Source organism: Pecten maximus, chromosome 7 (genome assembly GCF_902652985.1).
Source record: "Pecten maximus chromosome 7, xPecMax1.1, whole genome shotgun sequence".
NCBI classification, from domain to species: domain Eukaryota; kingdom Metazoa; phylum Mollusca; class Bivalvia; order Pectinida; family Pectinidae; genus Pecten; species Pecten maximus.
In genome coordinates, this window is record NC_047021.1 from 15,588,529 (window position 1) to 15,606,739 (window position 18,211).

Consider the following 18,211-nt stretch of genomic DNA (forward strand, 5'->3'; position numbering starts at 1 on the left):
GCTGAATCCCACCGGTGGAATTTGAGAAGAAGTTTGAAATAGGTGTTGTTCAGGAAAACCATGATTGCGCAATCATGTTACAAAATGGCCGCCATTGCTGCCATGCCAAAGTTTTTACAAGGCCGAAAAAATAGCAACACTTTGTTGGCACTCCTTCCTTAACATCCTCACCAATTTCAAGCTCAATGGCACCAGTGGAACTGGAGAAGAAGTTTAAAATGTGTTTTTTAAGATGGCGGATATGGCGGCCATCTTGCATTTCAGACCAATCTAAAAAATAACAACACTTAGTCGTGATCATCTCAGGAACATTTCAGGCAAGTTTCAGCCCAACAGCACTGGTGGAACTTGGGAAGAAGTTTAAAATGTGTTTTTCAAGATGGCGCCAATTGATGCATGTTACGTAAAATAACGTTTTTTTCTTTTTTTTTTAGTTGGTGTTAAATGTATTAATTTTAGTTGATGATTAAATCATTACCAATACTATAGCTGATCAGTCTGTTCTACTAACTCCACACTTACCTGAATAGATTGAAGTTAAATGTAGTCCTGGAAGAAAACAAAGAAAAAAACATAATCGTCTATGGTAAGAGTAAGAATCTGTTCTGATGTTTATAAATACACAAATTTAAGTTTTTTATTATTTATATTAACATTTTACCAAGACAAGCATTGCAGATTCTGAACAGATGACAAAAAATGATTAATTCTATTTCACAATTTAGCATTCAATGGCATATTAGTCATTGACACATTATGAAATGCAGTGAAAATTAACGTTGACCCTAATTTTGAGTATACACACCAAGTCCAGAAGGTGCTGAACCAGTTGACAGTCAGGAGGTCGAACAAAAGGTTGATGGACGGCTGGAATTAAACAATAAAATATTACAACTTCTTTAATTACAACCAAAAATGTCGCCAGGATGACTGACTAATATCTCCCACTCCCCAATCCACCCAAATTCCCACTCTGCCCTGATAGACACTTTATAATCAATACAAAAACAGGGAGGAAAAGCAGATGAAAACAGTTAGCAAAGTTGAACAAACTTCAGTGAGTCTGTGTCCTGAGTACATTTAAAGTTTCGAGAAGTTTGGATGAAAACTGTTGAAGAGTTATCAGGACAAGATCCAGTCCACACAAAGATAGGAAAAGGGGTGTACCTACCATTAAAACAAGTTGATCCCAAAACTAAGCAGATACACATAACCAATTCTCATCAACTCACTGTTCTATATAATATACACATGCCTAATTCTCATCAACCCACAATAATTTTCTATACAAGAGGCCCAGAAGGCCTGTATTGCTCACCTTTTTGGATTTGATCAAACGTCAAAATAATATTCATGTTCAATGTGTTAAGAGCTTTATTTGTTAATGTCGAACAATGCAATATATGAGTATGGGGTGGGGATCTCAACTGCTTCAAAAATTTAACCCATAAACGAAGCCCAAACTCCCTATGGGTGTGAAAAGACTCCAAGGATTGATTCTACAATATGATTTTGATTAAAGAAACTTGTCCCTTGGCGCTGGGGTGGAGAAAGATCCCTGGTTCTATTTTTACAACATGATTGTGCTTATCTCTTGATGCCCAACAATGCTATACTAAGTATAGGGTTATGGGGTGGGGATAAAAACAGTTTCAAAAATATAACCAAAAAACTTAAAGTCCCTAGGGGTGGGGAAGACCCAGGGCCCATTTTTACAATAGGGTTTGTTTATCTCTTGGTGCTCAGCAATGCTATACTAAGTATAGGGTTATGGGGTGGGGATAAAAACAGTTTCAAAAATATAACCAAACAAGAGGCCCAGGGGCCTTAACGGTAATCTGACTCTAAATTAAAGACCCTTATAATATTGTAGTATGCATTCTCTGCAGGTTTAGTGGCACTGTTGGCCATGGCGGCCATCTTGGATTTCTGACCGACTTGAAAAATAACAACACTTGGTCAGGACCATCCCAGGATCATTTCTGGTAAGTTAGAGCTGAATCCCACTGATGGAATTTGAGAAGAAGTTTGAAATACGTGTTGCTCAGAAGAACCATGTTTGCGCAATCATGTTACAAAATGGCTGCCGTGGCTGCAATGTCAAAGTTTTTACGAAGCCGAAAAATAACAACACTTTATTGGCTCTCCTTCCTTAACATCCTCACCAATTTCCAGCTCAATCGCACCAGTGGAACTGGAGAAGAAGTTTAAAATGTGTTTTTCAAGATGGTTGCCGTGGCGGCCATCTTGGATTTCTGACCGACTTGAAAAATAACAACACTTGGTCAGGACCATCCCAGGATCATTTCTGGTAAGTTAGAGCTGAATCCCACTGATGGAATTTGAGAAGAAGTTTGAAATAGGTGTTGTTCAGAAGAACCATGATTGCGCAATCATGTTACAAAATGGCTGCCGTGGCTGCAATGTCAAAGTTTTTACGAAGCCGAAAAATAACAACACTTTATTGGCTTTCCTTCCTTAACATCCTCACCAATTTCTAGCTTAATCGCACCAGTGGAACTGGAGAAGAAGTTTAAAATGTATTTTTCAAGATGGTTGCCATGGCGGCCATCTTGGATTTCTGACCGACCTGAAAAATAACAACACTTCCTCAGGACCATCCCAGGATCATTTCAGGCAAGTTTCAGCTCAATCTCACCAGTGGAACTTGAGAAGAAGTTTCAAATGTGTTTTCAAAATGGCGGCCATGGTGGCCATCTTGGATTTCAGACTGACCCGAAAAATAACAACACTTGGTCAGGACCATCCAAGCATCATTTCAGGCAAGTTTCAGCTCAATCCCACTGGTGGAACTTGAGAAGAAGTTTGAAATGTGAAAAGTTTACGCACGGCGCACGGCGCACGGCAGACGGCGCACGGCGGACGGCGCACGACGACGGACGAAACATGATGACTATAGGTCATCCTGACCCTTCGGGTCAGATGACCTAAAAACTTAAAGTCCCTAGGGGTGGGGAAGACCCAGGGCCCATTTTTACAATAGGGTTTGTTTATCTCTTGGTGCTCAGCAATGCTACATACAGTTATGGGGTGGGGATCTCAACTACTTCCAAAATATAACCAAAAAAAAAAACTAAGTCCCTAGGGGTGGGGAAAGACCCCATACAGGGCCTATTTTTACATCATGATTGTGTTTATTTCTTGATTCCAATAAATGCTATGTATGGCTATAGGGTGGGGATCTCAACAGTTGAAAAATACAAGTAGTAATTAAAAAGACCTACTTCTATATTCCCTATTAGGCTCTGTCCCTCCTATCCCAGGGGTTAGAGTCACCATTTATACAAAATCTTTTCCCCACCTCCCTAAAGATGTTTCTGACCATTCAGTACTCTAAGACAAGTGGTAATTTAAAGGACTTAGCCCCCTATTATCCCTATCGGACCCTGCCCCTCTCGCCCCAGTTAGGTCAGTGTAACCAATTATGCAAAATCTGTTCCCCTTCCTCCAAGGATGTTTTTGCCCAAATTTGGTTTGAATCCATTCAGCACTTTATGACAAGAAGCAATTTAGATGACTTACTTCTGTTTCCCTATTTGGCCTTGCCCGTCTGGCCCCAGTTGAGTCAGTATCACCATTTATGCCGAATCTGTTTTCCTTCTCCAAAGATATTTCTGACCAAATTTGGTTCAAATTCATTCAGTACTTTGTGACAAGTGCCGATTTACAGGACTTACTCACCCCTATTTCCCGTATTGGGCGCAACCCCTCTGGCCCTAGGGGTGTCAGAGTCACCAATTATGCAAAATCTGTTTCCCTTCCCCAAAGATATTTCTGACCAAATTTGGTTCAAATTCATTCAGTACTTTGTGACAAGTGCCGATTTACAGGACTTACTCACCCCTATTTCCCGTATTGGGCGCAACCCCTCTGGCCCTAGGGGTGTCAGAGTCACCAATTATGCAAAATCTGTTTCCCTTCCCCAAGGATGTTTCTGACCAAATTCGGTTAAAATCTATCAAGAACTTATGACTATAGTGATTAAAAAGACATGTTGACCGATGAACGGACGACAGACGCCCTTCAGGCCAGGTGAGCTAATAATATTATACACATAACTAAATCCATCAACTCACTGTAAGTACTGATACAATATTTTTTTAGTATAAACATTTTGTCCTACACTCACAATTCTAAATGACAAAGAAGCAGCACTGTTACTATCATCTTCACTCTTGGAACATGTTGCCTGGTAGTCGTACTGCTCTAGTCTGAAACACACAAATGTTACTCTAACCTTTATCTGCATCTACATATCTATAGTCAGTTAACCTATACCGAGGTCAAGAAACGTATCAATAATAAGCAATTTAGGAAAATCAATATCATTATCGGTACCTTATCATCAGTCCAGTCATTCAGGTAAATTAATATTAGTATAGGTACCTTATCATCAGTCCAGTCATTCAGGGAAATTAATATTATTATCAGTACCTTATCATCAGTCCAGTCCAGTTATTCAGGTAAATTAATATTATTATCGGTTCCTTATCATATCAGTCCAGTTATTCAGGTAAATTAATATTATAATCGGTACCTTATCATCAGTCCAGTCATTCAGGTAAATTAATATTATTATCGGTACCTTATCATCAGTCCAGTCCATTCACTAAGACAGGTAAATTAATATCATTATCTGTTACCTTATCATCAGTCCAGTCATTCAGGTAAATTAATATTATTATAGGTACCTTATCATATCAGTCCAGTCATTCAGGTAAATTAATATTATTATAGGTTACTTATCATCAGTCCAGTCATTCACTAAGACAGGTAAATTAATATCATTATCGGTTCCTTATCATCAGTCCAGTCATTCAGGTAAATTAATATTATTATAGGTTCCTTATCATCAGTCCAGTCCAGTCATTCAGGGAAATTAATATTATTATAGGTACCTTATCATATCAGTCCAGTCATTCAGGTAAATTAATATTATTATCGGTACCTTATCATCAGTCCAGTCCAGCCATTCAGGGAAATTAATATTATTATAGGTACCTTATCATCAGTCCAGTCATTCACTAAGACAGGTAAATTAATATCATTATCGGTACCTTATCATCAGTCCAGTCATTCAGGGAAATTAATATTATTATAGGTACCTTATCATCAGTCCAGTCATTCAGGGAAATTAATATTATTATAGGTACCTTATCATCAGTCCAGTCATTCAGGTAAATTAATATCATTATCTGTTCCTTATCATCAGTCCAGTAATTCAGGTAAATTAATATTATTATCGGTACCTTATCATCAGTCTGGTCCAGTCATTCAGGTAAATTAATAATATTATAGGTACCTTATCATCAGTCCAGTCCAGTCAATCAGGTAAATTAATATTATTATCGGTACCTTATCATCAGTCCAGTCATTCAGGGAAATTAATATTATTATAGGTTACTTATCACCAGTCCAGTCATTCAGGGAAATTAATATTATTATTTGTCATTTTAGATTTAAAGATAATTCTGAGATAGGACAATTAATGTAAAAATATATTTCTATGATTCTGAAGAAAATAGATGTCAAATCATGTTGTTAATATATATTTTTTGACAATTCAAAGATTAATTTTTCAATTTAGTTATCAAAGGTAAAATCCAATTTTGGAGAGAAAAAATTAAATTTGTAACTAAAACTCCTAAACTAACCTGACCTCTGATCAGATGTCTCATTATATAATTTGACCCCTGACCTGTAAGTGTAAATAACCTAAATGACATGTCTTCTATAAAGTATACTGACCTTTGGTATGTAGTGTTATATAAAGCACTCATCAGTCCAGCATCCACATGGCCGAAGAACCTACCAATCTGTAAATACAAGGCAAAACAGAACTAAATACAACGTAAAACTGAAGAATCTACCAATATGTAGAAACATGGAAAAAGTATAGGGACCTAGATTTGGATAGGACCACCCTGATCAACAGGGGACCCATTCAAAAAATCACTTTTTTATGACATGCAGTTAGGTCAATTTAGATTTTCCTTAATGAATTTCATTTGCACAAGGTTCACTTCCCTTCATCTGTCTATGCGAGCACAAAAACTGACAATCAATCCTACTTTGTTGGAATCTAACTATGTCATACAGTCATCACTATATGGTCAAAATGGCAAGGCTTCATCAATATGGCTGTAATATTGTCAATTTGTGTCATCAACCAATCAAATGAAGTTGTGTATTTGTAACCTTTACCAAACCAGACTCTACAGTAGTATAAAGTGGGTACATGTACATTTCAGATGTTTCTACATGGCTATTTTTACCAGGACAATTCCTCAGTTCACAGCTATGTCTCCATACATACAAACTAGTGTAGAGATCATACCTCTGTTAATTTATCTGCCTGATTTGTAGCAATAAGGAAAGCCCCGTCATCCAGGAGATAGCACAACATTTCAGCATCATCACCGCAGTTCAATGTTCCCGACTCTGTATATTTGTTGATAGTCTTCAGCATTGCCTCCATCAACGTGTCATGGGAGATGAAAACGCCAGCCACTGAAACAGCCAACAGACCACCTAATGTGAATAGCCAAGAATGGACAAATATTTTGGTTTCATGTTGGTCAAAGATCAAATTGTATATCACAGTGACATACTTTAGATATATGATACACAAGTAATCACCAATACCATAGTGTATGAAATGGAGCGCATACAATCTTAATCTTTGACATAGATAGGTCAAAGGTCAAATTTGGTTAAAAGTTAGTTACTTTTGGAACAGACATATCCCCTCACCTACATTCAATTTGTAGTTGATCCCATGTCTCAATTATAAAGTTCCACTGAAATGTGTTGTAAGTGATGGAGTACCGATAGGATAAAGTGTGGACAGATAAGTGGGCAGATGGACAGATGGACACAATGCAAAAATAAAACCAGTCCAGAAGGCCGACTAACTATAACATAGCCTGTAAAATAACCACCTGTCACAGGTATCGATCACCAGGTAAGGTATGATACACATATTATTGAACTTCATGGGTTGACAACTGCAGTAACTCTAGATGTATTCATTTATATGTTAACTTTACAGCAAATAATGGCAGTAAGATAAACCTATCAGAATCATTACCTGTGACTGGTGGCTACACCTATATCAGAATCATTACCTGTGACTGGTAGGTACACCTATATCAGAATCCTTACCTGTGACTGGTGGCTACATCTATATCAGAATCATTACCTGTGACTAGTAGGTACACCTATATCAGAATCATTACCTGTGACTGGTAGGTACACCTATATCAGAATCCTTACCTGTGACTGGTGGCTACACCTATATCAGAATCAATACCTGTGACTGGTGACTACACCTATATCAGAATCATTACCTGTGACTGGTGACTACACATCCCTCACCTACATTCAATTTGTAGTTGATCCCATGTCTCAATTATAAAGTTCCACTGAAATGTGTTGTAAGTGATGGAGTACTGATAGGATAAAGTGTGGACAGATAAGTGGGCAGATGGACAGAATGCAAAAATAAAACCAGTCCAGAAGGCCGACTAACTATAACATAGCCTGTAAAATAACCACCTGTCACAGGTATCGATCACCAGGTAAGGTATGATACACATATTATTGAACTTCATGGGTTGACTACTGCAGTAACTCTAGATGTATTCATTTATATGTTAACTTTACAGCAAATAATGGCAGTAAGATAAACCTATCAGAATCATTACCTGTGACTGGTGGCTACACCTATATCAGAATCATTACCTGTGACTGGTAGGTACACCTATATCAGAATCCTTACCTGTGACTGGTGGCTACACCTATATCAGAATCCTTACCTGTGACTGGTGGCTACACGTATATCAGAATCCTTACCTGTGACTGGTGGCTACACCTATATCAGAATCATTACCTGTGACAGGTAGACTACACCTATATCAGAATCATTACCTGTGACTGGTGGCTACAACTATATCAGAATCATTACCTGTGACTGGTAGGCTACACCTATATCAGAATCATTATCTGTGACTGGTAGGCTACACCTATATCAGAATCATTACCTGTGACTGTTGGCTACACCTATATCAGAATCCTTACCTGTGACTGGTGGCTACACCTATATCAGAATCCTTACCTGTGACTGGTGGCAACACCTATATCAGAATCCTTACCTGTGACTGGTGGCTACACCTATATCAGAATCCTTACCTGTGACTGGTGGCTACACCTATATCAGAATCCTTACCTGTGACTGGTGGCAACACCTATATCGGAATCCTTACCTGTGACTGGTGGCTACACCTATATCAGAATCATTACTTGTGACTGGTAGGTACACCTATATCAGAATCATTACCTGTGACTGGTGGCTACACCTATATCAGAATCATTACCTGTGACTGGTGGCTACACCTATATCAGAATCAATACCTGTGACTGGTGGCTACACCTACATCAGAATCATTACCTGTGACTGGTAGGTACACCTATATCAGAATCCTTACCTGTGACTGTTGGCTACACCTACGGTATATCAGAATCCTTACCTGTGACTGGTGGCTACATCTATATCAGAATCATTACCTGTGACTGGTGGCTACACCTATATCAGAATCATTACCTGTGACTGGTAGGTACACCTATATCAGAATCCTTACCTGTGACTGTTGGATACGTACCTGCTGGTTTATACATATCACCAGATATATCCATGGTGATGGACTTGGTAATTCGGATGTGGGGGACACTATCATTCACACTCCTCTTGTCTATCAAAAACAATAATTAAAAAAAGTTTTAAAATGAAATGAAATTGGTATTTAAAATTGAATGATATCTTAAATATTCTTGACCATGATAACTATATGTTGTATATGATATTCCTCAAATGATGAGCACATTCGGATGTTCTCAATGTAAACAAAAACTTTCAAGGCAAATGTTGTTGATGTCACCGCCATCTTCGCAGGAAAGGTAACAGCAAAGTCTTGATTTTATGATGCAAAGCAGAAGAAAAGAACCTAAATGAGTCGAATCTTCACTCTCTCCTGAATACTTACCTAGAGTGTAGTCAACACTAAACACAGGACTTTGACGTGTCAAGGGACCGTCTGTAGTAGATAGCCTTCCAGGTGTCACGGTCTTTCTCTAATAAACCAGCCTCACTGTCAACACAAACACACCAATTTAAAGGTGACAAACATGGCAATTGAAACCAGATTTTCTTTGCTTATTTACATTCAGAGTATTTTTGAAAAATAAAATGAATATACATTTATTTTAGGCAAACATAAGAACATAAGAAAACTTATTCCAAGAAATCATGCGTGAATTATTGCCCCAGTAGGCCTATGACGTCATTTGAGACCAAGCCATCATAGGACAGTGCAGTCAGCAAAAGTCCAAGTGCTATCATAATGTATTCAGCCCAAGCTTTGTAACAATATCCTAGAATTGTTGTTTAGTTTGAACATCCAGCATGTACATGTAACAAGCACATATAACCCAGAAAGTCAACCAAGGTCATTTACACAAAAATAGGAGAACATGTATCTGTATTCTTCTACATACTAATCACAGGTATACTTTATTAACATTAAACGCAGGTATCACTTTGAATCTAACAACTACAGCCCAATTATTATTATAAATTTGCTCCTAATGGTGAACCTGTTGTTTTAGCAGTTCTAGACAAATTGTGGCTCCCTTACCTTTTGGGAAAGACTGCAGTGATCCCGCTTGTGGTTCCCATGAAATGTGCTACCACTCTGTCAAATTACAGCAAGCGTCAACATGTAAGTGTTAGACACAGTATTGTAGAGAAATCAATATTTATATACAGATACATGTCATATTATAAATATTTGAACAGAAATCAACATTCTTCATACAAGTATAATAATCAAAATCATCAATATCCAGATATTTTCATCACAATTAACCTACATGTATAAACAGAAACGTTCAAATCAGAAGTGTAACAAAAATAATTCAGTGTACTTGTACATAAAATAATTATAATTATCAAATAATTATCAGAAAACAAAACAAAAATATATAGGTTTCCTTACTTAATCTACATGTACATGGACAATAATTAAATTAAGTCAATGGCTTAAATTAAAATTTTAACACTACTAGTATGTACAGAGAATGAATAAAGAAGAGAAACAATCTGTTAAGTACTGTATAAACATGCGTCCTATATCACCGTTGTATCACAATGCATTTACCATAAAGCTAACATTGTAACAGCCACTAGCTAGATCATATTAGTACAAAACTATAATCTCCCAAGCCGATAAGGAAATTCCTCACTTATGTAACATGCAATGTAATGAATTAATCCTTTATAAGAAAGAGAAAAGGATGTTAGAATAAAAAGACCCAAAAGGCCTTGTAGTCCAATGAGATCATTTAGCTTTGGAGGGTGGATATCAAAGAGATTAGAAGCAGGCATTATCGTTTACTGTAAAAATGCATGCACAGATATTCTACCAGTAACTTGAAAACACAATTTGTGTTAAGTACTGACCTAGTCATTCCTCATCTACATAGTAATCATACTACAGCATTAGTAACCAAGACGGCAGTAATATGTTACAACACCACCTCTGTATATAGGAATGTATACTGCACTCTGTAGAATTTAGGATACCTAGGTCATGGTTGAGATGTTGGCATTCAATATAAACAGTACTCCGTAGAATTTAGGATACCTAGGTCATGGTTGAGATATTGGCATTCAATATTAACAGTACTCAGCAGAATTTAGGATACCTAGGTCATGGTTGAGATGTTGGCATTCAATATAAACAGTACTCTGTAGAATTTAGGATACCTAGGTCATGGTTGAGATGTTGACATTCAATATAAACAGTACTCAGCAGAATTTAGGATACCTAGGTCATGGTTGAGATGTTGACGAGGTTATGATGATAAGTTCCCCTCAAAGTGTCTAGGGGATATTTTCTAGTAAAAAAATCAAGTACCAAGGACAGTTTACTCTGGGACAATTTTTTCTCACTGTAGAATTTCCTCTAAATGAAGACAGTGGTCTTCACATAAAATCCTACCAGTACTTGTACCCCTAAATATATATATATGAGATTGGGTCAGTAATGCTTTCTATAAACAGACAAGATCATTGTTGTACGATCGCGACAGAACAAAAATCTCCAATCTCCAGTCTCCCTGGGTGTGTAGTACACTTACATGTTAAAACGATACATTTAAATCACCATGCTCCACTACACAATCCAATTTGAGCCAGGATTTAGGGAGGTTTACGTTAATAGCGATGCTCTGCCAAGAATGGAGATTGGATTAAATATGACTTTGAGCAAGGAATACAGGTTGGTTTCAAAGCAACTTTGAGCAAGGAACACAGGTTGGGTAAAGCAACTTTGAGCCAGTAATACAGGTTGGATTATAAGTAACTTTGAGCAAGGAATACAGGTTGGTTTAAAAGCAACTTTGAGCAAGGATCATAGGTTGGATTAGAAGCATCTTTAAGTAAGGAACACAGGTTGGGTAAAGCAACTTTGAGCCAGTAAAACAGGTTGGATTTTAAGTAACTTTGAGCAAGGAATACAGGTTGGTTTAAAAGCAACTTTGAGCAAGGATCATAGGTTGGATTAGAAGCAACTTTGATTCAGGAACACAGATTGGATTTAGAGTTTTCCAAGGGGTTACGTGTATTTGGACTTAAAGCATTGCACAAAATAAGGATGTTGGATTACAACTGCCTTTCTTCAGCAGGAGCAAGGGTTTAGTTAAAAGCTGCATCAAACAAGCCACGGACATTGTATTAAACTAGCCACAGACATTGTATTAAGATAGCTGATTTGAGCCAGGAATATGCTGGATTAAGTTTGAACCAGAAATGGAGGTTACAGAAGCAGTTTGCACTCTTAAGAAATTTTAGTATAAGGTATATGGTTTCAATAATGGACATAACAGTTCTCCTTAATGGTTCTCTGGCTCATCAAGGTCTCTATCTTGTAGACATATTTATCTACTTGGCGTTCATACTGTTACAATATGACATCAATCATGCATGTTTTAGTACAAATATCCTGTTCTTGTAAAGATCTTAGTCTACATAAGCCTGGTGTCATTATAGAGTCTCTCCCATCGGACATGTCACCTTACAATATGTACCACGTATACACTACAGAAGGGCAGACAACATTCCTTGTAATTGGAGGGCATGCTGAGGTTAACGCCAAGTATTGAAATGTAAAAAATTAGTTAGTATATTTACTCGATACGTCTGCAAGCGTCCAGTAATATTTAGAAAACAAGGGTAAATCCATCACCATCACACTCACTTCACTACTAAAGGGTATATTGTTATACTAAACCTAAATACAAATTTTAACATATTGAACAGCCCAAAGATCTATTATTATCAAAAAGAGATTGAGAACTGCTTTTTAACCTACAAGAGTATTACATTTTGTACCACTGTTACAACAAACCTGAATCACAGCTATTTATCTGGATAGCCTTTTACCCAAAATAGATACATCCTATTAAGCCTTCTGGGTCTTCGTAAAACTTTTACATATTGATATATTTGACCTTGAAAGTCAAGGTTATCAAATTGAACAGACTTTATTGCCCTCCACCTCTGCATGCTACTAAAAGCCAAATATCTTTCATTTGACAGCTGATAGAAGTCAATGTAGCCAGACAGCATAATATAGAAATATGAGATCTTGCCTTGAATAAAACCACTTAAAAAAACATTCCCAAAAGAATTAAGAGTCAAAACACAATGCATTACATTTCCCAGTAGCATTACAGGAGGGTCCAAGGGACCAAAAATAGAATTATATTCATAGTAAATATAACAGAGTATGCAGTATCTGAGATACAATTAGTAACCATCTCCCAGTGTTAAGTCTTATTATGATGATATAAAATAACAAGAGGTCCATTTGGCATGTATCGCTCACTTTTTATTAAATATTGGTATAAAACACATCTCACATGAGACCTTTAAAGATCTAGGTCAAGGATTTTTTAAGTATGTTTAACCTTAGTGACCAGTCACTTACAAGAGTTTTTCTAGACCAGCAAGCATAATCTTAAGCTACAAGAATTTTGATAACTTTGAATTTGCAAGGTGAAGGTATCTTTTTTTCGAACAAACTGGAGTTTGCTTCAGTGAATAAACTAAAGAGAAAATGTCTTAAGTTGATGTCAAATATTTCTATTGGCAGACAAACTTTGTAGGGACTAATGGTCAAGTATCAACTGAAACCAATATTTATAATCATAGTTAATATCATTTAAGAATAAAAAGCAAATGAAAGCTGAAAACAGCTGATAGACAAAGGAAACTGCACCATAGATTCAGAGGTACATGACTATTAATTAGGTTAATCAAGCATAACTTCAAACCCAATATATATTCTATACTAACTGTACATGGGTAGCGTTTACTGAAGTGTCATTATTGCTTGTGCTGGAAATAAAACAAAACGGGACGTTCAAAGAAATGGTATCTAAGGAACACTCATCTCAAATTATAGATGTGTACTTAATGTTTCTAAACATGGGACTATTTCTCCTAAAAATCATGTGTATAAAACAAATTTACTTATTAATAATATCAATATCAACAACATGATTATTATCATCAACACAGAAATACTAAAAAAAACATCATGTGTACAAAAAATATACATAATATGAATATTAAGGCGAGATTGTCATCATATACAAGAATTCCACAGATTGTACACAAAGTAAAATACTCCACAAAAACTTGTATTTTTTGACCAAGAAATAATAATTGTTGGAATATTACATACCACTACTCAGGTGATACTGTTTACCATTTACTTACTGACTACATACCACCACTCAGGTGATACTGTTTATCATTTACTTACTGACTACATACCACCACTCAGGTAATACTGTTTACCATTTACTTACTGACTATACATACCACTACTCAGGTGATACTGTTTACCATTTACTTACTGACAACATACCACCACTTAGGTGATACTGTTTACCATTTACTTACTGACTACATACCACCACTCAGGTGATACTGTTTACCATTTACTTACTGACTACATACCACCACTCAGGTAATACTGTTTACCATTTACTTACTGATTACATACCACCACTCAGGTGATACTGTTTACCATTTACTTACTGACTACATACCACCACTCAGGTGATGCTGTTTACCATTTACTTACTGACTACATACCACCACTCAGGTGATGCTGTTTACCATTTACTTACTGACTACATACCACCACTCAGGTAATACTGTTTACCATTTACTTACTGACTACATACCACTACTCAGGTGATACTGTTTACCATTTACTTACTGATTACATACCACCACTCAGGTGATACTGTTTACCATTTACTTACTGACTACATACCACCACTCAGGTAATACTGTTTACCATTTACTTACTGATTACATACCACCACTCAGGTGATACTGTTTACCATTTACTTACTGACTACATACCACCACTCAGGTAATACTGTTTACCATTTACTTACTGACTACATACCACAACTCAGGTGATACTGTTTACCAGTTACTTACTGACTACGTACATACCACTCAGGTGATACTGTTTACCATTTACTTACTGACTACATACCACAACTCAGGTAATACTGTTTACCATTTACTTACTGACTACATACCACCACTCAGGTAATACTGTTTACCATTTACTTACTGACTACATACCACAACTCAGGTGATACTGTTTACCAGTTACTTACTGACTACGTACATACCACTCAGGTGATACTGTTTACCATTTACTTACTGACTACATACCACAACTCAGGTAATACTGTTTACCATTTACTTACTGACTACATACCACCACTCAGGTGATACTGTTTATCTGCTTCCCAGCCATATGATAAACAAGAGGCCCAATGGGCCTGTATCGCTCACCTGGCTCTACAGCAACTTTGAAGTTGATTGAGGTCATTTCTACAGATACTATGCTGATACTTCTTTATTCAAATATCATAGTAAGCTAAGTTTATTCATATTAATAAATTTTCTAGTCCTTCATTCCAGCATTTTATTGGCCTAATATCAGGTCTCGACCTTGGCTATCGCAAAATTATTGTTTACAGATTTAAGTGGATTTCACCCCTGTGACTTTTAGTGAAGGTCAAGGTCATTCATTTGAACAAACTTTGTAGCCCTTCACTCCAGCATGCTACAGGCCCAATATCAAGTCCCTGGGCCTCTTGGTTATTGAGAAGAAGTTGTTTGAAGATTATAGCCTATTTGACCCATGTGACCTTGAATGAAGGTCAAGGTCATTTATTTGAACAAACTTTGTAGCCCTTCACCCCAGCATGCTACAGGCCCAATATCAAGTCCCTGGGCCTCTTGGTTATTGAGAAGAAGTCGTTTGAAGATTATAACCTATTTGACCCATGTGACCTTGAATGAAGGTCAAGGTCATTTATTTGAACAAACTTTGTAGCCCTTCATGCCAGCATGCTACAGGCCCAATATCAAGTCCCTGGGCCTCTTGGTTATTGAGAAGAAGTCGTTTGAAGATTATAGCCTATTTGACCCATGTGACCTTGAATGAAGGTCAAGGTCATTTATTTGAACAAACTTTGTAGCCCTTCACCCCAGCATGCTACAGGCCCAATATCAAGTCCCTGGGCCTCTTGGTTAGCGAGAAGAAGTCGTTTGAAGATTATAGCCTATTTGACCCATGTGACCTTGAATGAAGGTCAAGGTCATTTATTTGAACAAACTTTGTAGCCCTTCACCCCAGCATGCTACAGGCCCAATATCAAGTCCCTGGGCCTCTTGGTTATTGAGAAGAAGTCGTTTGAAGATTATAGCCTATTTGACCCATGTGACCTTGAATGAAGGTCAAGGTCATTTATTTGAACAAACTTTGTAGCCCTTCACCCCAGCATGCTACAGGCCAAATATCAAGTTCTTGGGCCTCTTGGCTAGTGAGAAGAAGTCGTTTGAAGATTATAGCTTATTTGACCCATGTGACCTTGAATGAAGGTCAAGGTCATTTATTTGAACAAAATTGGTAGCCCTTCACCCCAGCATGCTACAGGCCCAATATCAAGTCCCTGGGCCTCTTGGTTATTGAGAAGAAGTTGTTTGAATGAAAAAGTTGACGCCGGACGGCCGGACGGACGACGGACGCCGCACCACGGCATAAGCTCACTTGCCCTTCGGGCAGGTGAGCTAATAAAGTGACTGTGATAAATTCATTGTAAGCTTTACTTTAAAAGTAACACATCAATCTTTCCGTGAGGAATTTACAGTATAAAGTACTGTAGTCAAATCAGCTAGGCTTTGTTTAATACTTGGTCATAGATGTGTGAGGGTCTGTGGCCCCCCTCATCCCTGTTTAGTACTGGGCCACTGCGGCTTATCCAGATGGCCTCCCAGACCGGCTGCCTGGACAGGTTGTGTCAATAGGATCGTTACAGAGACAAAACATCCTAAACACAGCTGTCAATTACATAAAATGCCATCTCTGACACTATACATGTCAGTGCAAGTACACTTCACATTGGTCATTAGTCCGGGTGAAGGTGACAGTGTACATAGTCATTGAAACGTCACACTCTTAAATACCATATATAATTAATAACTTCTAAGTTATTTACATTAACAACATGAAGAAAATGTTCCAGAATAGCAGGTCTGTGTTGTATTTATGACCACTATAACAGTAATCTACAGATCTGTGTTGTATTTATGACCACTATAACAATAATCTACAGATCTGTGTTGTATTTATGACCACTATAACAGTAATCTACAGATCTGTGTTGTATTTATGACCACTATAACAGTAATCTACAGATCTGTGTTGTATTTATGACCACTATAACAGTAATCTACAGATCTGTGGAATTTATGACCACTATAACAGTAATCTACAGATCTGTGGTATTTATGACCACTATAACAGTAATCTACAGATCTGTGTTGTATTTATGACCACTATAACAGTAATCTACAGATCTGTGTTGTATTTATGACCACTATAACAGTAATCTACAGGTCTGTGTTGTATTTATGACCACTATAACAGTAATCTACAGATCTGTGTTGTATTTATGACCACTATAACAGTAATCTACAGATCTGTGTTGTATTTATGACCACTATAACAGTAATCTACAGATTGTGTTGTATTTATGACCACTATAACAGTAATCTACAGATCTGTGTTGTATTTATGACCACTATAACAGTTATCTACAGATTGTGTTGTATTTATGACCACTATAACAGTAATGTACAGATCTGTGTTGTATTTATGACCACTATAACAATAATCTACAGATCTGTGGTATTTATGACCACTATAACAGTAATCTACAGATCTGTGTTGTATTTATGATCACTATAACAGTAATCTACAGATCTGTGTTGTATTTATGACCACTATAACAGTAATCTACAGATCTGTGTTGTATTTATGACCACTATAACAGTGATCTACAGATCTGTGGTGTATTTATGACCACTACAACAATAATCTACAGGTCTGTGTTGTATTTATGACCACTATAACAGTAATCTACAGATCTGTGTTGTATTTATGACCACTACAACAATAATCTACAGATCTGTGTTGTATTTATGACCACTATAACAGTAATCTACAGATCTGTGTTGTATTTATGACCACTATAACAGTAATCTACAGATCTGTGTTGTATTTATGACCACTATAACAGTAATCTACATATCTGTGTTGTATTTATGACCACTATAACAGTAATCTACAGATCTGTGTTGTATTTATGACCACTATAACAGTAATCTACAGATCTGTGTTGTATTTATGACCACTATAACAGTAATCTACATATCTGTGTTGTATTTATGACCACTATAACAGTAATCTACAGATCTGTGTTGTATTTATGACCACTATAACAGTAATCTACAGATCTGTGTTGTATTTATGACCACTATAACAGTAATCTACAGATCTGTGTTGTATTTATGACCACTATAACAGTAATCTACATATCTGTGTTGTATTTATGACCACTATAACAATAATCTACAGGTCTGTGTTGTATTTATGACCACTATAACAGTAATCTACAGATCTGTGTTGTATTTATGACCACTACAACAATAATCTACAGATCTGTGTTGTATTTATGACCACTATAACAG

General features: G+C 36.9%; 1 protein-coding gene across 1 annotated transcript in view; it reads right to left on the bottom strand.

The window, feature by feature from the left end:
- Positions 1–18,211, bottom strand: part of LOC117331742 (voltage-dependent calcium channel subunit alpha-2/delta-1-like) — a 141,827-nt gene that overhangs the window by 16,368 nt on the left and 107,248 nt on the right. Inside the window, 10 exon segments of the mRNA XM_033890610.1 lie at positions 523–549; positions 806–867; positions 4,151–4,232; positions 5,770–5,837; positions 6,359–6,531; positions 8,682–8,771; positions 9,063–9,085; positions 9,087–9,167; positions 9,714–9,770; positions 13,436–13,477. Of these exon segments, the coding sequence (XP_033746501.1) occupies positions 523–549; positions 806–867; positions 4,151–4,232; positions 5,770–5,837; positions 6,359–6,531; positions 8,682–8,771; positions 9,063–9,085; positions 9,087–9,167; positions 9,714–9,770; positions 13,436–13,477 (705 nt within the window).